Here is a 25261-nt window from a genome sequence, read left to right as displayed (position 1 = left end):
TTGAAATAGTGTCAGATGGTATTTTGAAATAGTGACAGACTGTATTTTGCTTGGAACCAACTATTTTACAATAAAAGTATAATAAAGAAATAACCCTCTCCTCCTTAATAAAAAAGATGTTTAAAATGTGTCAGTCAATAGAATCATCTTAAAAATGAAAATATAGAATAAACAGACAAACTGTTTTAAAACATGCCTTGAGATGCAAATGAAAATAATTTTATTTTCTTCCTTTTTTTTCTAATTAATTTCAGATTTTAAATCCTTAAAAAAAAATTTTTTTAATTATTTTTATTTGCATCTAAAAGAGAGTTTTAAAACAGTTTGTCTGTTTATTCTATATTTTTCAAAAAGATGTTTGTTTTTATTTTTATAATAAATGTGGGAATTGATAATCTTTTTTCGCCTCCTCCCTGCCAAAAATAATTTTTTTTTTTTTTTTAAATTTTAACTTCCATAGATTTTACACCGACTTTTTTTTTAACAATCTTGCTACTCTCATGTTGTACACTTTTCTTATCTTATTTTAATTTTATTTTTTGTGTTGCCACCCGGACTTCATGTCAAAATGTCAGTATTAAAAGTCAATTAAAAAAAAAAAACAAAAAAAAAAAAACAGATGTTCGGAAGTGCACCGTTAACGGGTTTGCTTTTTTTCACCTTTTTTGTGTTACACGTTCGAGTCGGGTGTGGAGAGGTGGTATAGTAAGTCTATTGGGCAACAAATCCCCAGCTGTAAAAAAAAAACAACCAAAATAATAGCGAGTGCAAAAAAAAAAAAAAAAAAAACTTGCCGCAGTAGCCAGGCTCGAACGTGTAACACAAAAAAAGGAAAAAATAGGTGAAAAAAGCAAACACGTTAGCGGTGCACTTGCAACATCACGGAGCTTCGAAATAACGTGTTTTAAATGTACGTTAAGATCGCAAGGCATGATTGACTTTTAAAATTGTCGATGTAAAAACTGACCCCTCTTTGCAAAAAGTGGCCTAGTTGACAGTCAAAGAATTAATCTTTTTGGCCAATTTTTCGATATTTGTCGTCCAAGAGATCGATCTTTCTAATGATACCGATTTTGTCAGTGTTCGTTGCACTTTTTTTATTCCATTTTCACTCCAAACAAGGCACAGTGCCACTTTGATGTAGGGTGCTACTATCAGGGCCATAAATTGCAGGGATGCTATATAGGGAGTTGAGCAGCAAGATGTCTGTTCACATAACACTTGAACTTCTGCATGTCATCACAGATGGCAAAGCCAGAACCCGGAAAGGAATTCCAAAAGCTAACAGTTCTGGCGAAGAAACTATTAGAGTAGAAGGCTTTCTTACATCCAGGGATCTCTACTGTGTAGGGGTGGGATTTTGCTGCTTGTCGGGTTTGTCGGGGGTATTTACGTTGAGAGGGTACAAGTGCTTGTAGTTTGCCGGGGCATTCACCATTAAAATACTTGTAAAACAGGCAGAGGGATGCAACATTTCGTCAATGGGACAGGTTGGAGCCTAGATGACAATTCAGGACCTATTAGGTTGGCAACTCTCTCTTGAACCCTCTCCAGGAGTGAGTGATAAGTAGCAGATGCACCAGCCCAAATGTAACAACAATACTCCATACATGGGCAAATGGTGATCTTGTAGAGGTACAGGATATTTACAGGCGTAAGTAACTTTCTAGCACGGAGGAGAGCGCCCACCTTCCTCGCAGCGGCCCTGCTAATGCTCTCAATGTATCTGTTTTAACTCATATTTTCTGTGAATGTTGTAGAGTAGTTTGACAGAGGTACTTTCAGGTAATGTATCTTTAGCCATATTGGTGGTTGAGAAGGTTTCTTGTAATTATTGAAGGAAACAAGCTAAGTCTTGGCAGCATTGAATGTGACTATTCATTTTTGTCCCCATTCCACCACAGATTGTCGAAAGTTTTTGCGAGACATACAAACAAACAAACACACAGACAACTTTCCTTTATATAATGGATTATATTTTTGGTGTACGTGTGTGTCATGGGTTGACCATTTTGTTTTGGGTCATTCAATTTTTAGGTACGTTTAAAGCTCAATTTCATCAATGATACAGCCTCTCTTCTGAACCCTATCTTAAAACTAGCAAAGTCCGACCTTAACCTTTGACCTTGAAAAATAATGTGCACCATCCCTAGGTCAGAGACCATCATCATATCAGGTTTGATCCAGTGGTGTGGGCTGTAAGAGAGTATAAATACATAAGCTATGACCTTTGACCTTAACCTTGAAAAATTGTGTGTACCATCCCTAGGTGGGAAACCATCATCATGCCAGGTTTGGTCATGATTGGTCCGCTGGTGTGGGCTGTAGAAGAATAGTACACACACACACATAAACGCTACTACTTTATATATATATAGAGTGAACTCCCCCTCTCCTCCCCAATAATTAAAAAAATTATTTAGATCTGGATTTTAATTTTTTTACCTAAAGAAATACTCATTTGCATAAAAATTTTGGAAAATCTGAAACTGACCATTGTATACAGTGGTAAAAATGCCACTACCTTGCCTGCTCCCCATAAATCTATATTTTCGAGATGTTTTTCCAAATTTATTGAGATTGCTAAAAGAGTTAAGACTAAAAGCATGGGTAATGATGCATAAATAAGAAAGGAACTTTTAAACACACCGGAAGTTGACACATGAGTCTCTCAATTTAGGTATGGAAGTACAGAAGCAATACAATTTTCAATTATATTTTAGGTTTACTTTTTTTTAACTTAATTAAACATAGTTATTTAATAAGATATACGATTAAAAAATGAAATAAAACAAAACAATTGATAAAAAAAAGTTTATGTATTTTTAGATATTTTTATAAATTTTTTGTTAATATATTTTTTCAGACATATTTAGGTTTTGTTTTTTTCTGTTTTTTTTTTTTTTTCAAATATAGTTAGTTTTTTATTTAAACCTACGCAATCTATTACAATCTTTTTTATCAATTATTATTTCTAATCACATATCTTTTCATCAATTTTTTTAAAAAATTTTTAATCGCATATCTTTTTATCAATTTTTTAAAAACATTTTTTAACCACATATCTTTTTATCAATTTTTAAAAAAAATTTTTTAATCACATATCTTTTTATCAATTTTTTAAAAAAATTTTTAATCGCATATCTTTTCAAATAACTATGTTTATTTAAGTTAATGTTATATATTTTGTCAAACTATTAAAATATATTGAAAATAGTTTTATTTACAGAAACATGATAAAAACTATGAATGTGTCACAGTTTTAGCAGTTTAAAAAAGGTGAATGTGCAACAGAAAACAGTTTAAAAATGTGAATATTTCACATGTTTTCAAAAAACACTAAATTCAAACAACATAATAAATATGAATAGATTACGCAGGTTTAAATAATAAAACTAACTATATTTGAAAAAAAACAAAAAAAAACAAAACCTAAATATATTTGAAAAATATATTAACAAAATTTTATAAAATTTATAAAAATATATAAACATGCATAAACTTCTGTATTAAATGTTTTTTTTTTAAATCACATATCTTTTTATGCGATTAAAGAATAAAAAAATAATTGATTAAAAACGTTTATGTATTTCATATATATTTATTTTTATTATAAGGGAGTGAAAAATAAACATATAATTGAAAATTGTATCGATTCTGTGCTTCCATACCTAAATCGAGATGCGTGTGCCAACTTCCAGTGTGTAAAAGTTCCTGTCTCCTTTTATGCACCATTATCCGTATTATTCTTGTATCTGAAGGATTCCAACTTTGTATCACTACTTCCTTACGGCTGGCACATGCCAACCATGGCTGCTTATTTATATATACCGTTATCACAGTAACTAATATGGCTGGTTTGTAAATTTCATGAATGATTCCATGGGTGAAATTTTTGTTTGGGAATGGGGATGAGTACTTTATATTAAAAAAAAAAAAAAAAAAAAAAAGATTTGTTATTTAATATGGCTTACATTGAGCAAGATCCGGTGAATGTGAATCGCATTTGCATGATGAATGTGCAACAGTTTAAAAATTGTGAATATTTCACATATGTTAAAAACACTAAATTCAAACAACATAATAAGTATGAATAAATTATGCAGGTTTAAATAAGAAAACTAACTATATTTGAAAAAACAAAAAAAAAAAAACCTAAATATTTTTAAAAAAATATATTAACAAAAAATTTATAAAAATATATAAAAATACATAAATTTTTTTATCAATTGTTTTTTTTTTTAATCATATATCTTTTATGCAATTAATGAATAAAAAATAATTGATAAAGTTTACATATTTTTATTATAAGAAGGTAAAAAAAAATATATATATAATTGGAAATTGTATCGATTCTGTGCTTCCATACCTAAATTAGAGAGAGAGAGAGAGAGAGAGAGAGATTTTGTTTTGTACTTATGTGGTAGGGATCTGGTTCACCTTGTGAATGTTCTTATTTACTTCCCTTCCCATGAGGGCAAAGTTAGACACGTCGTTAGTCTAATGTGGGAGAAATCCAGCTTCCCCCAAAAATGGATTTCTCGATTAGGACAAGAATTAAAATCTAATATTTAAAATTTTTTTTTTTTTTCAAAATTGTGTGACACCATATGTGTGCATCATTTTTCTTTGAATGTTTTTTAAACATTTATTCATTTCATATGTTTAAACATTTTGCTTTTAAAAAAAAAATGTGCTCACAACAAAACGCACTTGTATAAAAAAAAAAAAAAAAAACTCTGGAGAGTTGTTAATTAAAATTGTTAAGAAAGATTTCTATTTCTCCTCCTCTGACTGAGGGCAGAAGTGATATTAGGTTCATTCATGGACAAGTCTTCATTTCATATGTACGCTGAAATGTCTCTATTCATTTGCTTCCAACAAGGTCAGTTCTTAATATGGGGAATATCCAGCTCCCCCAAAAAGAGCACACAAGATTGGAATAAAAATAAAAATTGCCTCAGTCTAGAAAGAGGGTCATATACCATAGAGGACCAAATGAAGACTCACCATTTAAAAGTTTATTTCTAGGTGTATTCAGGTTTGGGATGAACAAATACCAAAGTTAAATTTATTGCTGAAAATTAGTTCTTATGATATTAAGACCTTCATTATCTAATGTATTATTTATTGTTTTCATTGGTCTCCATTCTTACCATGGACAGGGGTGTGTTTTGTATTGCTTGGAGCATGTGTCAAGTGTCCTATGTAACAAGAAAAAAAATGGCGGTCACTTTAAAGTATTAGATAAAACATGGGAATATGAAGATCTTAATATCATAAAAATTAATTGCCGGCAACAAATTTAACTCTAATACCTGTAATAATCAACTATTTAAACGTAAGTCTTCATTTGGTCCTCTATGTCAGGGTTTCCCAAACTTCAGGACACCATGGAGCCCCTGAGCAGGGCAAAGATTTTTCACGGAGATAATTTCTAAAATAAATATGAAAAACATTACTTTCAAATTTTAACTTATACTTGTTCATTAGTTCTTCCTGTCATTTCAAATTTTAACTTATTCATTAGTTCTTCCTGTTCATGATTTTATTATATTTTCGTGTTTACAACCATTTTTTGTTTTTGATTAATCAAAAATTGTTGCGTCTTTGTTAAGTTAGTTTTTATTTACTTTTTCATAAACCATACCGAAACACTTTACATCTGTAGTTATGTATCATATCTCTTTCCAGTAAAAAAAAAAAAAAAAAAAAAAAAGATTAATAATAAAATGCCTGCAGCTATTTGATTTTTCCATATAAAACATTTGGTTTTCTTTAAGAAAGGGTTTCCGGTGCCGCTCAGCCTCATTCATGAAGAATCAGGGCTCCGTGGAGCCACTTTGGGAAATCCTGTTCTTTGTCACAATGATCAGAAATATTTCTCCTACACTTACCGAAGACAGAAAAGATGAAGAGTAGTATCAGAACAGATACTACACTTTGCTCCTAGCCAGAAGACTTTATCTAGACTCGTTAAGCCAAAGAGAACTATTACTTGGCATTAATTGTTCTAGATTAACACACACTGCTTAAACACCCTCTCAAAAAGAGATTCTACTTTTTTTCAGGTGATTACGTGTGAACACACTGAAAAACTTGTTGGAATGAAGAAAAGTATTTTAGAATTTAGATGGTTGGTTAGTGGTTTTGTTTTACGGCATATCAACCCTTTTCAGGTTATTTAATGCCGAATCCAGTGATTTTGAAGAAAACGCTTTAAATAGAATATATTTGTTGTTTTCAAATTAGTTTCTATTTAACCCATAGTTGGGACCCTAACAGGTACTACTACTCCGGGTCAGAGTGGACCTGGGAACAATGGTTATTAAAGGGTGGCTCCACACACCCCTAAGCTCGCAAGCTGGGGCCTCACCATCGGATATAGTTTAAGGTCATATCCAGGACCTAGAATTTAGAATGGGGATCAGTGTTGCATAACAGTTGAACGTAAAATGGTCCTCCACATTTCTATTTGTTATGGAAGATAGATGTGGAGAAGGGTCTAAATTTTTACGCGATGACGTGTGGTTTTACAATCTTGCTGTTAGGAATTCGGGTTGGTGGTAAAAAAAAAAAAAATAAAAAATATTAGTTAACATCTCAAATAAGCTAGAATGGCCTGGATATTGGTGGGGATCGCTTTATGTTATATGTTTATATACAAAACTGATCCCTCATTCTAACTTCAAATGTTCCTTTCTCCGCCAAGTGTTTCAAAGTGGTCATACGTAATCACCTAAAAAGTATGATTTCATTTTTTTTTTTTTATTCAGCAGAGAATGTTAATCTATCCACAAGTTTACCATCATTATATATATATATAATTTACTAGATAATTTGGTTCTTATCCAGAATTCAACCTAATCGGGGAAAAAAAAAAAAAAAAAAAAAAAACAGAAAAAGGCAATTCGGAATCTTAACTCATAGTTCTAAGGGAAGTAACTCTATTTTACTAAGAATTGTAAGAAAAAAAAAATTTTTTTCAACTACTTTAGTAAAATAGAGTTAGCTCCCTTAGAACAATGAGTTAAGATTTCGAATTGCTCAGAAAAATCTTTACGATGTATGTACCCATCATGATACGAATGTCATTAAAAAAAAAATGAAAAAAAAAATCACATAAATAAATCAAGTATTTTAATATATTAAGAAACTTTTTTGTGATGTTTAGCAGTTAATAATATATCGTAGCCATTACAAGGCTGACTTTAAAAATCTCGGTAGTTGGAATTAAGTTGTCCCTTTATTTATTAAATATGTCAGATCAATACACACCATTCTCGTTTCCTCATAAAATTTTTCTTAGTTAAAACAAAAACGGTGCTTATTCAGAATGGCACTTATGGCAGCATTTAAAATTAAAGAAAATACAGAAATGTTTGTATGATGTACATACCAGTCATGGAACAAAGATGAAATATTCCAAAAATCATGTAATTTGATCAAGTATTTTTTTTTTTTTCAATTTATTCAAGAAAATCAAATTTCACTCATGTTTCGATGAAAGTGAAAAAAAGAAAAATTAAATCAACGAATCAGTGGACAAGGGCAGACAAACCTAATCTGTGTGGAAACTTAAAATAATCACGGATTACCTCCCCAAATTAGAGAAATATGGCCTCGTCTGTCACTTATCAGTAAAAAAACGACAAATTTGTTTTTAAAAAATTAAAGAAAAAAATACTTGATCAAATTTTGTGATTTTTGAAATATACAATCTTCATTTTGTGGCAAGTAGGTACACTATAAGTTTCTCTTTACTTTTGTTTATCGTTATAAGTGCCAATTTGAATAAGCACCAAAAAATGACCTGATCGATTTACGTGATCTTTGGAATATAACATCTTTGTTCGATGACGGGTACGTATATCATGAAGATGTTGTTTTTTTTTGTTTGGTAATTATTTTTTTACTTACTTTCCACCTTGACAATCACCTTTAAAATGACGACTTTTATAGGTTTTCAGGTATGCTGAAAACGAATACCGCATTTAAATTTTCTGCAAATAGTTGTCCGGATTTTAAGCAATGTAATTCCTTATGCTATAAGTGGTGGCCATTGTTGTACGCACAAGCGTGCATGTTTTGGCACTCACGTGCGTACAGCAACATAAGAAATTACATTGCTTAATATCCGGAAAGCTATTTGTTTACAGAAAATTTAAATGCGATATTCGTTTTTAACATACCGGGAAACAGTCATTTTAAAAGGCGATTGGAAAGTCAGTAAAAATGTACCTTTTTTTCTGTATTTTTAATTAAGTTGGATTCAGGATTTGCCCCTATATTTCATATTAATTATTCAAAGTTTGGTACTTGTATAGTTTAATCAAAACATTAAAAAATGAAAATATCGAAAAAAAAAAAAGGTTATATTGTACGTATCCGTTATGGAATGAAGTTCTCCGAAAAAAAAATTCATTTAATTTCATCAGGTTTTACAGCGAAAAAACAATTTGTTATGATACCAAGCAAAAGGTTCGATTTTTAGGAAGAAAAGCAAGTAATAAAGATGGGGAGGGAGTATCGGCGCTTTACATGGAGTTATCTCCCCGTGGCGTGTCAACAAATTCCATAATGGCTGACTTCAACGCGCTCTCATAAGAACGTGTTTTTCCGCTGTAAAAAAAAAAAAAAAACGGTGCTAATGCAGTGACTGATCCGCGCTATTTTTTTAAAATCGTATTTCCACGTTTAATTAAAGTTTTATGATATGTTTTTTTATTCAATTGTAAGCTTAAAGTATAGAATAAACACCTTCCCCCTGTTAAGAATGGCTTTTTAAATAATAACATTATTATTTCAGCACGGATCAGTGATCCGTGCTGAAATAATAATGTCGGATCACTCTGCAGGAGTAACAAAAAAACTACTCGATCAAATTAAATTCAATCTTTTTTTCGGAGATCTTCAGTCCAAAACGGATACGTACAATATAACCTTTTTTTTTTTTTTTTCGATATTTGCATTTTTGAATGTCTTGATTAAACTGTACAAGTACCCAAAGTTTTTAAAAATCTCAAGAATAAAAACTTTAGAAAGGGCAGGTGTCACTGTTTACCTTAGCTCTGTGCCGCGCGAACGCGCGTGAGAGAGAGAGAGAGAGAGAAAAAAAGAGAAAATGTAAACATGAAATAATTCTGTTGACGAGATATTACGATATTACATCGTAAGATGTATGGCGACATTGTGAAGATAGGTTAGCATGGGCGTCTCGGTCGGCTGGTAATTATTAACAACTTCTCTAATTCTTGTTGTCGCCTGGGTCGTTTTTTCGGGGCTCGTGCTTTTCTCTTCTGAATCAAGCAACGACTGTTGAATTTTGGCATTGTCCTTCTCCTCCTCCTTCTGTATCGTGTTAAGGAATTTCCATATATTCGTGTGGCGCGCTTCCACCTTAACCTGGAAACACCGATGCCAGCCCTCAATGTGCTCGGTCATAGTCGACAAGTCGACATTCACGCGGTCGTGGATATTCCAGAACTCAACCGGGAACAGGGGTTGCTGCCGGTACTGGTTCGGCAGTTTACCGCGAAGGGTTCCGACGAAGTTATCCTCGAAGTAATTGCACACCGACTGCGCGGAGGGTGGCATCACTTCTTGGAGATCTTCAAACGCGCCGATCGCGTTGTTGAGCGGAACGAAGGCCAGGGCTGCCATCATTCTTATGTGGACCGAAAAGTTGTTATCATTTGCGTAGTAATACGTCAACCCTTTATCTTGGACCTTACTATAAATCGATTTAGAGAAATGAAAAAAGCAGCCCCTCAAGACGACGTTTGGCAGTGTTAAACGTAACGCACTTAAGGAATCTTTCTCGAAATCCGTCAGGATTGTCTTCGGATTGAGATTTGGTTTCCGGTTTATGATTTCTTGGAAGAATTTTGCGTACGTCGCTTCATCCTTATTTGGAAGAAGTCCATACACGCAAGGAACTACACCGTTCTTGTTATCGTTTAGGGTATGTACAGTGTATACGTTATAATACAGTTCCGGGTGGATTTTAAAGGTGCCATCACAAAACCAGTGATCCGCCCGCTCCAAAAGGTTTAAGGCTTGCTCGGTAGCGAATATCAAAATGCGACATTTCCGATCGTTGCTATCGTACATGAGAAACTCGTCTCCGCGCAGGTTCTCCTTGAACTGTTGCGGTATTTCCAGGTCCTCCAGATTGTCGGGTATCGGATGTGGTGCCTCCACGACCTGCTGTCGGTATCTCCGTATAGTCCTTGACAACGACTCCAGTTTCGGCAGCTTGCACGCCGTGTCCTCGCTGATGGTCGCGATGGTCTCCTCGATGATCTGGGATGCAGGATGCCGGGTTTCGAGGGCGCACCTCTTTAAAGCGTGGTGCACTTTCAGCGCCTCCACACGCGACCGGTCGGCTGCATGTGTGTGTTCGTGAATCTTTTCGATGACTTGTCCGTCGAGAACCTTAATTTTAGCGCTACAAAGTCCTTTCTTGCGCCGCTGCTCGCACTCGTATGTCACCGTTTTGCCGTCCGCGTGCATCTTTGCTTTCCCATAGATGAAACCCTCGTGGACGAGTTTAGTTCCGCCACTAACACCTTTGATAAACTCCATATTGGAAAGCGACCCCGCAGATACGCAACTACGGATATAAAACGATCAACAAGAACAAATATCTACACGCGCTTCTGATAAACAACAACAAAAATATACTGTTTAAAAATATTCTCACACATTTCTAAATAATAATCTTAAATATAATTTTATTAAATAATGAATATTTTAAATCGAGCTTGTATTCTGAGGATTTGGGGGGGGGGGTTATTGTGTGTGTGTGTGTGTGTGTGTGTGAAACTTTCTAAAAGTCGATTTAACGCAGAGCTATTATAAAATTTGCCGGTGAAGCTATAAAAAATGACTTCCTTATAAAAAGGTCCGAGAAAAAAGTTATATTTGTGGTTTGAGCATGACTACTCGAATTTCGCCGGAGGGGAGGGGCATTAGCAATAAAATAAAAGAGTTAAAATATGCTTGTAAGATCTTTCTTTTAAATTTTCTTTCTTCATTTTTGCCTATCACTAATGCCTCTTTCTTTCTTTCTTTCTTTTTGTCTTTCTTTTTCGCTCTATCCTTACCCGTCTTTTCCCTTCTCTATCTCTCCACGATTTATGTTGGCTATTTCTTTGTATTCTCTTTCCCCCCACTCGCTCTCCATCGGATTTATATTGGTTCTCTCGCTTTCCCTGCTCTCTTCCCACCCTCTTTATATTGGCTTTTCGTCTATACTTATCACCCCCCCCCTCACTCTCTATCACCAGTACCATTTCACACAAAAGATCCCTATTTGATTATCTCTGCTGGAGAGCAATATTAGACACATATTGGACATTATTATATGCCTTTAACCAAATCTCTACTATTTAATTTCTCTGTTGCTAGAGCTATTTAAGTATCTCTACACATTCATGAGTATGTTTCAGTCAACTAGTAATAACCAACAAGAGACTTGATCAGGCGATGTTTCTTTTGCAAAAAAAAAGTCCAATCCTTACTAAATAGAAAAAAATAAAAATATAAAACTCTGGATCTGTTTCCTTTTTCTGATTAAAAATATTGCCTCTGATTTTTTTTTTTTTTTTTTTACATGGGGGTCACCACTTATCAAGGTTCGAAGGCCACTCAGGGATAAGGGTTATTGCGTGTACAGTAATCAATGAGATAGTATTGTAGTAATCATTAGTACTGGGAGTTTTGATAGAGTGTCTTACTTAAGGGGGCGGTTTGTCAAGAATTTGTTTATGTTGGACTTGAAGACGTTCAAGTTGTAGTCAGGTGGGAAACAGGCAAGCGGCAGAGAGTTCCACTGGCGTGCAGTTCTAAGAAAGAAGCTTTGCTCATGGAATCTACGTTTGGATTTAGGCACAGATAAAGAGTGGGGAAAATTATTGACAGTAGTTTCAGCCAGACGGGTGTTTCTCGTGAAAGATTGGCGAGGGGGGACGAGGGATTGGAGCTCAGACGAGCACCTGCCATGGAAATAACGATAAAACAAAGACAGGCTCACAACGTCTCTTCTGTGGGAAAGAGGTTGCAGGGAAGAGAAAAGGGCATTCCCCACCAAATCACGAAGTCTATTTTGTATTCTGTCAAGGCAGGATAGGCTGTTTTTAGCAGCTCCTGCCCAGATGGGGCAGCAGTACTCCATCCTTGGACGTACTTGGCTTTTATACAGATAGATAATGGCATCAGTAGTGAGATATCTTCTGGAGCGGTAGAAGGATCCCACCATTTTCCCAGCGTCCCTGGCAACAGATTTGATGTGTGTGTTCCACTTCAGATCAGAAGTAAAGGTCAAACCCAGAAGCTTGTCAAAACATGGAGCCTCCCCAAGAGGAGAGCCATCCAATTCAATTGATGCCAGATGAGGATCAGAGCGTTGATGATGTAAAGATAGAAGCTTGGTTTTGGATGCATTAAAAGTTACCAGCCACCTCTTCCCCCATTGTATCACGAGCTCAAGATCCTGATTAGTTGTTTGGTATTTGTATGCCATTCAACAAAACACGCGTAAAACAAAATAAAATAATTTGAAAGAAAAAATATCAACATATATATTTTGACTTTAGAATGTAAACTACTAATGAGAGAGAGAGAGAGAGAGAGAGAACCGTTTATTTGGATTCATTTAGGTGGCCGTTTTCACAAACCCTAGACTTCTTAGACAAAGAATTTACTCTGATTCTAACTCTTTGCAGACCTGTTTATCGACTTTTTTTTAAACATACACACACACACACACAGAAAAAAAATTGAAATGGAAGAAAAATAAAAATGGAAAAGGCCAGGTAGCAATATAAAAATGTATAATGTATAAATCATATATATATATATATATATATATATATATAACTATTTCATTTATTCACATAAATTTACTATACGAAAGTATAGATTTATGCGTAAACTTTAAGTATTTACTTCAAAAGTGCTCAATACGTAGGTAGAGCTAGTTAGTAATTTATAAAATATATATGGCGATTAAGCTACACTGAATATTCTGCGTTTCATCCAACTATAGGATTCGTCAGGCTTATGCGCGAATTCTGTCGTTGCTTCTTGTTTTTATACATGTTGAGGATTTCTAGTTGGCCAATCAGCTTTCTAGTATCCACCGCGCCCCTTCCTACCAGCCAATGAGCATGCATTTTATCAAACAAAGGATCTGTTTTAGAGCTAGGTTAGTGGTTTTAGGTGGCCGTTCTACTTTTTTTTTTTTTATATATACATATAAATATACCTATGTGTACACAATAATGCACATATATATATATATATATATATATATATATATATATATATATATATATATATATATATATATATATATGCGTGTGATCGTTTATGCATATTCATGTTTATTTAATTTATTTATTTGTTTGTTTTCTATTGTTATTGTTAGTTTTAAAGCTATTTTGTATCGCTATCCTAGAGTAAGTTTTATTTTGTGAACACAGTTGTTTGCTATTTCCCGCCTACAGTTTAATAGATTTTGAGGTTCTTTAAAGTACAGGATAGAAAATTTTTCATGGAGGCATAATTTACATGGGTCGTCTAAATGTCTGCATGTGGTAGCTTGTCTTATTATTTTCCATTCGACTACCGGCGAATGTCCGCTTTCTTTGAGTTCCCAGTATTTATTCGCTAGTGTTGTTTTTATACGGTGTTTTTTATTTTTGAATGTGCTTTTGTGGTCATAGTATCGGGTTTTGAAATCTAAGGAAGTCATGCCTATGTAATATTTTTTGTTATTCAGGTTTTCTTTTGCAAATATTGTTGCTTGATAGACTACGCTTTTTGTTAGACATTTGTTTTGGACTGGGCAAAGTGTGCGGTGTCTACAATTGCATTTATCTTGTTCGTTATTAGTATTTTTATTTATGGTATGGTTGTACTTATCCGGGGTTGGTTTGTTATTATTATTATTATTATTATTATTATTGTTATTATTATTATTATTATTATTATTATTATTATTATTTCTGTTAGTGTTGTTTTTATTTCTGTCCTGGTGTCTACTTTTTTTATTGTTTATTTTGTTGTTGTTTACATTGTTTTCATTTAGTATTTTGTTATTATGTGCCTTAATTATCATCTCTAAATTTTCGCAACAACTGTAAGATAACTTTAAGGTAGTTTTATTGAAGATATTGTGTAAGGGGTTGGTTGCGGGAAAGTGTTTTTCAATAAGATCTAGAAATTTCTTGCCAAGTTTTGTTTTTAACATTTGATTGTATGGGGCTGTATACCAAATTATAAATAACAATAACCAATGGATAAAAAATAAAATGAAAAATTCATTCGATTTGGCGATGGGTGCCAGAGACTCTGCAGAGGCATCAGATCTTGTGGGATTATTCATTCTATATACCCTCACAAGCATATTCGATACTACAGATATCGGCCTATATAGAGATGACGGACTAGCTATAATAAAAAACTCCGACAAAGTCAAGGGAGAAAACTTTAAGAAAATCATACACAAAGAAATGAAAAAATTAGGCCTAAAAGCGGACATATCAGCTAACATAAAAATAACAAACTTCCTGGACGTCACGTTAAACTTAGATAAAAACACATATGAACCATACTTAAAAGATAACGCTACTCCAATTTACGTAAACCCTAAGTCCAACCACCCACCATCAATTATAAAACATATTCCTAACTCGATCGTAAGTAGACTCAGTAATAACTCAAGCGATGAAAATGCATTTAACAGGTCATCCAATATTTACGAAACAGCCCTAAAAAACAGTGGATACAAAAATATAGATATCAAATATAAACAACAAAACACCAACAACTATAATAAAATTAAAAACAGAAGAAAAAGAACTATAATTTGGTATACAGCCCCATACAATCAAATGTTAAAAACAAAACTTGGCAAGAAATTTCTAGATCTTATTGAAAAACACTTTCCCGCAACCAACCCCTTACACAAAATCTTCAATAAAAATACCTTAAAGTTATCTTACAGTTGTTGCGAAAATTTAGAGATGATAATTAAGGCACATAATAACAAAATACTAAATGAAAACAATGTAAACAACAACAAAATAAACAATAAAAAAGTAGACACCAGGACAGAAATAAAAACAACACTAGCAGAAATAATAATAATAATAATAATAATAATAATAATAATAATAATAACAATAATGATAATAACAAACCAACCCCGGATAAGTACAACCATACCATAAATAAAAATACTAATAACGAACAAGATAAATGCAATTGTAGACACCGCACACTTTGCCCAGTCCAAAACAAATGTTTAACAAAAAGCGTAGTCTATCAAGCAACAATATTTGCAAAAGAAAACCCGAATAACAAAAAATATTACATAGGCATGACTTCCTTAGATTTCAAAACCCGATACTATGACCACAAAAGCACATTCAAAAATAAAAAACACCGTATAAAAACAACACTAGCGAATAAATACTGGGAACTCAAAGAAAGCGGACATTCGCCGGTAGTCGAATGGAAAATGATAAGACAAGCTACCACATGCAGACATTTAGACGACCCATGTAAATTATGCCTCCATGAAAAATTTTCTATCCTGTACTTTAAAGAACCTCAAAATCTATTAAACTGTAGGCGGGAAATAGCAAACAACTGTGTTCACAAAATAAAACTTACTCTAGGATAGCGATACAAAATAGCTTTAAAACTAACAATAACAATAGAAAACAAACAAATAAATAAATTAAATAAACATGAATATACATAAACGATCACACGCATATATATATATATATGTGCACTATTGTGTACACATAGGTATATTTATATGTATATAAAAAAAAAAAAAGTAGAACGGCCACCTAAAACCACTAACCTAGCTCTAAAGCAGATCCTTTGTTTGATAAAATGCATGCCCATTGGCTGGTAGGAAGGGGCGCGGTGGATACTAGAAAGCTGATTGGCCAACTAGTAATCCTCAACATGTATAAAAACAAGAAGCAACGACAGAATTCGCGCATAAGCCTGACGAATCCTATAGTTGGATGAAACGCAGAATATTCAGTGTAGCTTAATCGCCATATATATTTTATAAATTACTATATATATATATATATATATATATATATATAGTATATATATATATATAATTTATATATCATTTTCGCTAGATTAAGCCCTCTCATGAGTCATAGACGACGAAACACGTGTCAGTGGATAATTATATGTTTAAAAAATAATATAAATATATATATTTATATATATACTAGCTGTACCCTGCCACGCGTTGCAGTGGCTCAATTTGGTGTAATGGAAAAATTTAATAAAAAGAGAAAGTGCATGTTTTTTATATTAGTACAGCAATCCACTGCAAAAAGTGAAAAAGAAGGCGAAAATGAAAAAAAATTGTACTCTTGCAGAATTTGATCTGGATCCTCGGGAGTTTCTGTCAATCATTCATGGTTTGGACTTGACCAACAATCAGTGGATGAAGCCGAACGTAGCAAAAATGTTGAAACGCTAAATGTTTTTTTTTGTTGTTGTTGTTTTACAAAAATGTGAGTTAGTAATTAATATTTGGTTGATGGTGGGGGGAGGGGGGTTACTATGCACAGATTCGAAAAAGTTGTCCAAAAACAAATAAATGAAAGCAAAGGTAAGTTAAGTTTCTACCTAACTGGATAATTGTTTATTGTTTTATGTAATGTAAAATGTTTAATCGGCTCAAAAAACAGAAATGGTCGCGGACTCTGTTGAATACGTTAAGTTTGGGAAAGTAAGTTGAAAACTAAAAACTATACAAAGCAGTGTCTGAAACTCACCGAATATATGTTACCATGACATAGGCTGGCATAATCGGTGGGTTTCTGACAGTATTTTGTATAGTTTTTTTTAGTTGTAATTCACTTTCTCTAACTTAAAGTAATCAACAGTGTCCACTACCATTTGTAGCTTTCAAATACCCCGATAAACACTGTTTTTCGAGACGACTAAACGTTACATTAAATGAAAAGGGTTTGTATTACTAAACACAGATACAAAGAAGTTGTCAAAAAATAAATATATATAAATAAATGTTATCAAAGGCAAGAAAAGTAAATGTTCTACCTAACTGGATAAGATTTTAGAGTTTTTATGTAATGTATAATCGGTTCAAAAACATTCAATGTTTATCGGTATATCTAAAAAATACAAATGGCGGCAGACTGTATCGAACACATTAAGTTTGGGGAAATTTTGGGAAAATGAGTTTAAGCTAAAAAACTATACAAAATACTGTTAGGAACTCACTCAATATATGTTACCATGACGTAGGCTGGCATATAATCGATGGTTTTAAACTTTTGCTCAATACAAGTGACGACTTTTAAAAGTCCCTTTTAGTGATTACCTGGTTTGAGGATATTTGTACAACTAAAACGGCAAATCTGCTCAAAAAAATCCGGTATTATTTTACTTTAAGGCCCGTTTCACGTTCATATATAACAAAATATTTTATTGTAGATTTCGGTGTGCTAAGAACGAATCTGCAAACCGTTTCCGTAGCAAAAAGAAAGTTTTCATGATATTCATGAAATTACTTTTTCGAAAAGTGTGTGATCACTTTTCAATGTAAATTTAACTTAGAATGAGAACCCACTTTCTGGCCACCTGAGAGAGGGGCATTTTTCTGTGTTTCTTAGCTAAAAAGTTTTTTGTTTGATTTCTTTTGCATGATAATAACCCCTGAACTCTGGGACTATTTTCCATTTCACAGCCGTAGCCTTCATTTACACTATGCGTGAGCATAAACGAAAGCTGTTTAGCCAATAAACATGGGAAAAAATCCCCCCTCTCTCAGGTGGCTAGAAAGTGGCTGCTCATTTTAAGTTAAATTTACATGGAAAAGTGATCGCCACTTTTTCGAAAAAGTAATTTCTTCATATCATAAAAACTATTTTTTTGCGACGGAAACGGTTTGCAGATTCGTTTTTAGCACACCAAAATCTACAAAAAAAATTTTGTTATTTATGAACGTGAGACGCACAGCCCTTAACGGAAAATTATATCAAAAATCCGGGGGAAAATAGTTTTCAATAAAAACAGTAAATGAATTCGATAGAAAAAAATGGATGCTATTTTTTTTTCTTTTTTCTGTGTGTTTCTTGGCTTAAAAATTTTTTGTTTGATTTCTTTTGCATGGTATTAACCCCTGAACTCTGGGACTATTTTCCATTTCACAGACGTAGCCTTTGTTTATGCTATGCGTGAGCATAAACGAAAACTGTTAAATATGCATTCGCGTACCAAACTGCCTTGTCAAAAAACCTTTAAGCCAATAAACACGAAAATAAATGCCCCTTCCTCAGGTGGCCATAAAGTAGGTGCTCATTTTAAGTTAAATTTACATGGAAAAGTGATCACCCACTTTTCGAAAAAAAAATTTCTTCAGATCATGAAAACTATTTTGGTACTCCTTGGGCGTTGAGTTCCATGGCGACCCGCAGAATTATTTAATGGTCATTCCCTTAGTACCCCCCCTAGTCAAGGCTAACGCATGTGCACGTAACATTTTTTATTTATTTACTTACGTGGTGGAGTTTCTATACTGATAGGTTTTTTTAAATTTTTTCACTGGATTATTATTGATTGAACACTAACCAGATTATGAAAAAAAAATTGAAAAAAAAAAAAATCATTTCAACATTTGAAAGGGGTACTCACTTTTTAGTTACCACGTTCTGGTAAATCGGTCACTCATTTTTTTTTTTTTTTTCTAAATACGGAAGTGTCTTCGGGAGATATAAAATGGTCGCATGTTGACGAAGCAATGTATCGGGAGGCGTACGGTATGAAAAATTATTGGTAAATTTTTAGATTAGGTCCACCTCCTCAATTTTCTTTTAAATGACAACTTGAAATGGTTTTCGACTATGCTGAATACGAAAATCGCATTGAAATTTTGCAGAAATAAGTAGTTATCAAGATATAAAAAGTTGTATTATGCATTGTAATCTTTGGCAGTCATCTTTTTTACGTGCGTGTATTTGTTTATGGCGCGTGTGCACGTAAAAAGATGGCCGCCAAAGAATACAATGCATAATACAACTATTTATTTCCGCAAAATTTCAATGCGATTTGCGTGTTCAGCATACTCGGAAACCTATAAATGTCGTCATTGAAAGGAAAATTGTGGAGGTAGACCTAATCTAAAAAAATACCAAATTATTAAACATTTCTCCAGCATGTTAGTGAAATTTATAATACTTTAAAAAAAATTAAAAAAAAAAAACAAAACAACTCACCTTTCATAAAAACAATTAAAAAAAAAAACACCCACAAACTGACTTTTAACTAAATAAGTTAAAAAAAAAAAAATTTTTAAACTCGAAACTTTATTTTCATAAAAACAATAAAAAAAAAGTCATGTTCAATCTATTTTTTTTCCTTTGAGAAACAAATATATTTCTGACTTACAAATGCGGTAGAGGCACATATTATTTTTACTTTCTATGGTTTTGATATACCGCGTTTTTACTGCTTACAAAATGGATGACTGATTTATCAGAACTTTGTAACTAAAAAGTAAGCACCACTTTCAAATCTCGAAATAATGATTATAGAAATTAAGCATGGGAGTGATGGTTGTACAACATCGCCTTTCGCACTTTTACAAACATTATTTACGATAACTCTTTTCATAAATAATTTTTAAAAAAAAGTAAGTAACCCATTTATTGATAATTTGTCACGTGTACAAACATTTATTTATTTATTTATTTATTTATTTACGTAGGCTTAACTCTTTTCATGAATAAGAAAAGTTTTACTCTTTAAGAATAATAAAAGGAAAAAGTTACTGAACATTTATAAAAGGACTTACTTCTTTTCATGAAAGCCAGAGGAATAGTTGGCCGAAAAGTTGTGAAACAACTAATAAAGATGAGAATAATAGTCCGCAATAAATAAAAATGGTGCTAATGCAGAGAGCGATCCACGCTATTTTTTAAATTATATTTCCACGTTTAATTAAAGTTTTACGATATGTATTTCTTTTATTCAATTGTAAGGTTAAAGTACAGAATAGGTACAAAACATCCTCCCCTCCCCATGTTAAGAATGACTTTTTAAATAATAACATTATTTCAGCACGGATCACTCTCTGCATGAGTATTATAAAAATTAATACAAATAATACTTATCTCAATAAGTGAAAGGATAATTTCTACCGGAAATAAAATGGCAATAATCTCGCAGTTACGAAAAATATTTTTTATTTAATTTAATATTTTTATAATTCGCAATGTTAAATTATTTTAATAACATAAAAACATTCCTTGACTTTAAAAATAGAATTTCTGAAAATTTCAATTAAATTGGTAACGTAGAAATATGGTTTTATTCGCTTTTAACGAACCAAAATTACATTTTTATATATATAGATATATAGTATAGCACATGTAATATATAATAATTGTTTTCTTTTGACTTTTGTTTTTTTCCCCCCAGTCAGTTTCTGTCTTCCTGAGTTTCCTCATCACAGAATCAATCCTCAGCTTCCTTTTATCAGATCATCATTATCGAATCAATGATAGCATCACGTCAAGCAGCGCGGGCTTATTTTCAAGGCTCCAAGGGTAAGTAGTTTTCATTTCTTCCGATTATTACTCTGCATTACAATGTTGGTGTAGAAGGTCATTATTTTTTTTTTTCTTTACATAGGCTTCACCACTTATCAAGGCCGAGAGGCCACTCAAGGATAAGGGTTAACGAGTGGAGGGTAGTAGATTGAATAGCAGCCAAAATCACTCAGATACTTAAAACAACTATATTCCTTCATTTTCGCTTCATCTGTATTTCTCTTTTTTCTTCTATTAATCTCCCCAAACAAACAAATAAGTAAACAAGAATTACATATCTGAATTATTCATTTCGCAGCTTTTTTACCTGAGGTCTATTTTTTAATTTTTTTATTTAATTCTTTGGAAAGTAGAGATAGAGAGGTAGAGAAAGAGAAAGCGATGTAAATAGAGAAAGAAAGGGAGAAAGAATGAGAAAGAAGAAAGATAGAGATAAAGAGGTAAAAAGAAACAAAAAAAGAGATAGAGAGAAGTATATATATATATATATAGATAGAGAGAGAGAGAGAGAAAGAGAGAGAGAGAGAGAGAGGGGGGGGGGGTAGAGAGAGAGAGGGGGGTAGAGAGAGAGAAAGAGAGAGAGAGAGAGGGGGGTAGAGAGCGAGATATAGATAAAGAGAGGGAGGGGTTAAAAGTGTGACGCGCAATATTTAACTACTATTTTATTGACGGGTAACATCGTATATCAGTGCTAACATAATACATGTTGAACTTTTTTTTTCTTTACATAGGCTTCACCACTTATCAAGGCCGAGAGGCCACTCAAGGATAAGGGTTAAAGAGTGTAGAGTAGTCAAAAGGACAATATATCGATAGTAATGGATGTTCGGTAAATTTGTTAACTTAAGTGTAACGGCTCATCAGAAACTTGTTCACGTTGGACTTGAAGACAACCATATTATAGACAGCTGGAAAGCAGGAAAACAGAAGACAATTCCACAGGCGTGCAGTTCTAAGAAAGAAGCTTTTGATCATGGAATCTATGTTTAGGTTTAGACACAGATAAAGACCGTTTGATGGTCAGTTACCAGTCTCATCTATTACAGTTTTTTGAATGCAGGCGAAACAATCATGGCGAAGAAGTACTGTCAACAAATGGATGAAATGCATCAGAAACTTCGACAACAACACCTAGCATCCGTCAACAGAAAAGGCCCAATTCTCCTCTACAACAATGCCCGGCCACACATTGCTAAACTGACCCTGCAGAAGTTGAACAAAATGGGCTACAAAACTCTACCTCATCCGCCATACTTTCAAGATCTCTCACTTACCGACTACACTTTTTCAAGCATCTTGACAACTTTCTACATGATAAATGCTTCAAAAACCTAAGCAAAATCAATAACGCTTTCAGCGATTTCATCGCCATCAGTATACAAGATATTTATATTATAAATACAGTTGGTTTGTATTGATTTGGTGGCCTTAAGGTAAAGGTTTAATAAATGGAGCAAAAGGTGGCTTTGTGGCTGGGTTCAAATTTCATGACTGGCAGGAATTGTCACCCCTACACTGATGATTGAGTAAGCATGAAACATTACGTCTGTAGGTATGAAGAATAATTATTGTTTAATTATAATTATATATATATATATATATATATATATATATATATATATATATATAATTATTTAATTTTAATTATTTTAATTAAGAACAAATAGTTAATAAAACACTTTGAAAAAGAGTTAAAAACATATTCAATTTTAAAAAGAAAATACTAAATAAGTGGATCAGCAAAATGTGGGATTGGATTTTGCTTGCAAAAGTATTTGATGAAACAACAAGTAAGCCAAAGATCTTCCTTGATAACAAAAAATGAAGCAGAGGGAATAGGGTGAATAAAAAAGTGATTTCATGTGAATGGATAGTCTGGTGAAGGGTAAAGTATCCAATGATGGTAAAATCCAAAAATGCAGAATCCAAGAAAGTTAGTTAAATCTCCATTCGCACAAGTAAATTCCAAGGGAATCGCGTAATTGGAAGATGATCCAAAGCAATGCAAAAGGCAGAAATCCGTGGAATAATTCACAAATAGGTACAAGGAAATGGGAATGAAATATATATATATATATATATATATATATATATATATATATATATATATATATATATATATATATATATACCAGACTATCCATTCATGTGTAATCACCTTTTTCTTCACCATATTCCCTCTGCTTCACTTTTTTACAAGTAAGATCTATGACTTACTTGTTGTTTCATCAAATACTTTTGCATGCAAAATCCGATCCCACATTTTGCTACTTCCTACCCTCTGATGAGAAGGAAAGTATTTCTTCGAAACTCCACGGATTAAGGACTATCCATTTATCTAGTGTTTCCTTTTCAGATTAAATATGTTTTTAACTAATTTCAAAGTGTTTTTTTAACATATTTTATTAACTGTTTGTTCATATTATAAGTTCTATTTCCTATTTGATTTTATCGAGCTTTTACATCTGGCTGAGATAATTTTATAAATATTAATTCTTTAATATTTATAATATACTTTAATTTTACCATCTTGGATCATTTTGGTAAATTTAATTGTAATTTTTATTTTATATATATATATATATATAATACGCGTGTCTGTAGATTACTATTTAAAAAAAAAAATAAATAAATAATACGTCCAAATAAAAAATGGGCGACTTTCTAAGAAAAACACCAGTTCTCCGAGGTGGAGACATAAACATTACTATCGTTTAAAAAATCAAAACAAAAACCATTTATATATATATAATATAAAGCTGACCTCCATAGAATGTAAATATGTCACAAAGTTTAACAAGGTTTTTTAAAAGGGGTGAGGGTCCACAATAACACCTTAACTTTAATCTTAATTCACGTTAGCTTTTATTTATTTTTTTGAGTTGAATCATATTGTGTCGAATAAATTCACCTCATAAATTCACGTTCTTATTAAAGTGAAAGCCAAAAAAAAAAAGTCGAAACTTTAGACAATTCTCAACACAAATTTTGCATAACTCTGTTTTTTTCCTTCTCCACTTGCACGTGGCACTCTTTCGAAAATAGATAAATAATAAAAAATAAGAACGTTACTCGTTATCGTGTCAAAAGAAGAAAAAATCCTGTCACGTGATTATGTGTCTTTTTAAAAACATTTACATAACCTTTTTATTTTTATTTATATATCTGTTTAAGCTTTTTTTTTTTGTCAGTGTGCTAGAAGAAATTCAGTTGATTACAACTCTTTCTACGTGTTCTTTACATTACAATAGTACAACCCTGAATCCGACAGCGCAATACTACACTGTTCAATACTGTAAAATTGAAACGAAGCTGTTCTGCTTGAAAAGGGCGCCATTTTCTTCTTATTCATATTTATATCGATTCTTTGCTTTAAAAAACTAAAGTAATTACGTGTTTACTTTTTTAATATCCCATTTTGCTGTTTCGGATTATTTTACTAAAGTAAGTAAAGCTTCATTATTTTTCAAAACTGTTTTTGTTTCTTTGTTTTTCGATATTTCATCGATATTATTTAGTAAGAGTGTTTAGCAGAAAAGCCAACAAACGACTACCCGAAAAAATAAATATACAAGAAATAAATGTTACCATAGTCAATAAAAGTTCAGTTCATGTTTTTTTGTTGTTTTGAAATAGTTTATAATGCTCTTTACTTGAAATAATTTCAGCAAACCGAAATTAAAATGTAGACTAGGTCATTAAAGAAGGCACGTGAAGCTTTCTTCTAGAGCACTGCGATGAGTCCCCGACTAAAGCAGGCAATCAATTGATTTGATTGAAAAATGGGCAATTTCACCGATTTCAATGACAATAAAAATATGGGAGTTGCATTGATCATCATCCAATCCCAGGGAATGTCGGGTCTCCCTGCTAGTATATATATGAAGTTGACAAATATATTCATAAGAGGCTATTATATGAAATTATTAACTCATCTTATTTTGTTCTATAATGCAGGATCTTGATAAATTCTTTCCAGTCGGTTACCTATAAGTGGGTGTACGATAATTTCCGACTGACGGAACTTCCCTGGGACAGTGCATGGACTTGGTTCCTGGCATTTTTATTTGTGGATTTCGGTTACTACTGGTTTCACAGAATGGCGCACGGTAAATATATATTCTTCTTTTATACATATTTACTGTTTTTAAATCACCATTTATTTGTTACAAAAATGTCTTCCCAATGAGAAGTATATTCTAGAAACAGAATTCTCTAAATGAAAATTTGAAAAAAATAATTATTCTAAATTTTCCAAATTGGTTGTCACCAGTTTTTGAAAAGAGAATTATAATATGTCAGGATGATCAATTACGAAAACTGATAACCTCTGACGTGCAGGGCTTTGTCACGTCTGGGGTCTAGTATCCCAAAATTCATGCTAGAATTGTCTGCTATAAATATAGATACCTATATGCCTACCTCTACATATATATTGAGCACTATACCTAGCTCTACATATATATTGAACACTATATCTAGCTCTGCATATATATACCTATATACTTAGCTCTACATATATATTGAATAATATATCTAGCTCTGCATATATATATACCTACACCTACATATATATTGAGCACTATACCTAGCTACACCTACTATATATTGAGCACTATACCTAGCTCTCTCTA

General features: G+C 32.6%; 2 protein-coding genes across 3 annotated transcripts in view; one reads left to right on the top strand and one right to left on the bottom strand.

Annotated features, from left to right (window-relative positions):
• LOC145259985 (alkylglycerol monooxygenase-like) overlaps nt 1-25261 on the top strand; it is a 110532-nt gene that overhangs the window by 59092 nt on the left and 26179 nt on the right. For both annotated transcript variants that reach the window (XM_080117982.1, XM_080117983.1), the window contains exons 2-3: nt 20497-20624; nt 24585-24736. In XM_080117982.1, coding sequence (XP_079974108.1) covers nt 20497-20624; nt 24585-24736 — 280 coding nt within the window. The remainder of the gene's footprint in view (nt 1-20496; nt 20625-24584; nt 24737-25261) is intronic.
• LOC145259984 (uncharacterized) lies at nt 7468-10638 on the bottom strand. Its single transcript, XM_080117981.1, has one exon. The coding sequence runs from the start codon at nt 10585-10587 to the stop codon at nt 9166-9168; it is 1422 nt and encodes a 473-aa protein (XP_079974107.1). The 5' UTR covers nt 10588-10638; the 3' UTR covers nt 7468-9165.

This window comes from Euprymna scolopes, chromosome 35 (genome assembly GCF_053919585.1).
Source record: "Euprymna scolopes isolate OS-2025 chromosome 35, ASM5391958v1, whole genome shotgun sequence".
Lineage (NCBI taxonomy): Eukaryota > Metazoa > Mollusca > Cephalopoda > Sepiida > Sepiolidae > Euprymna > Euprymna scolopes.
The sequence above is the reverse complement of the archived record's forward strand: the minus strand, read 5'-3'. Positions and strand labels throughout refer to the sequence as shown.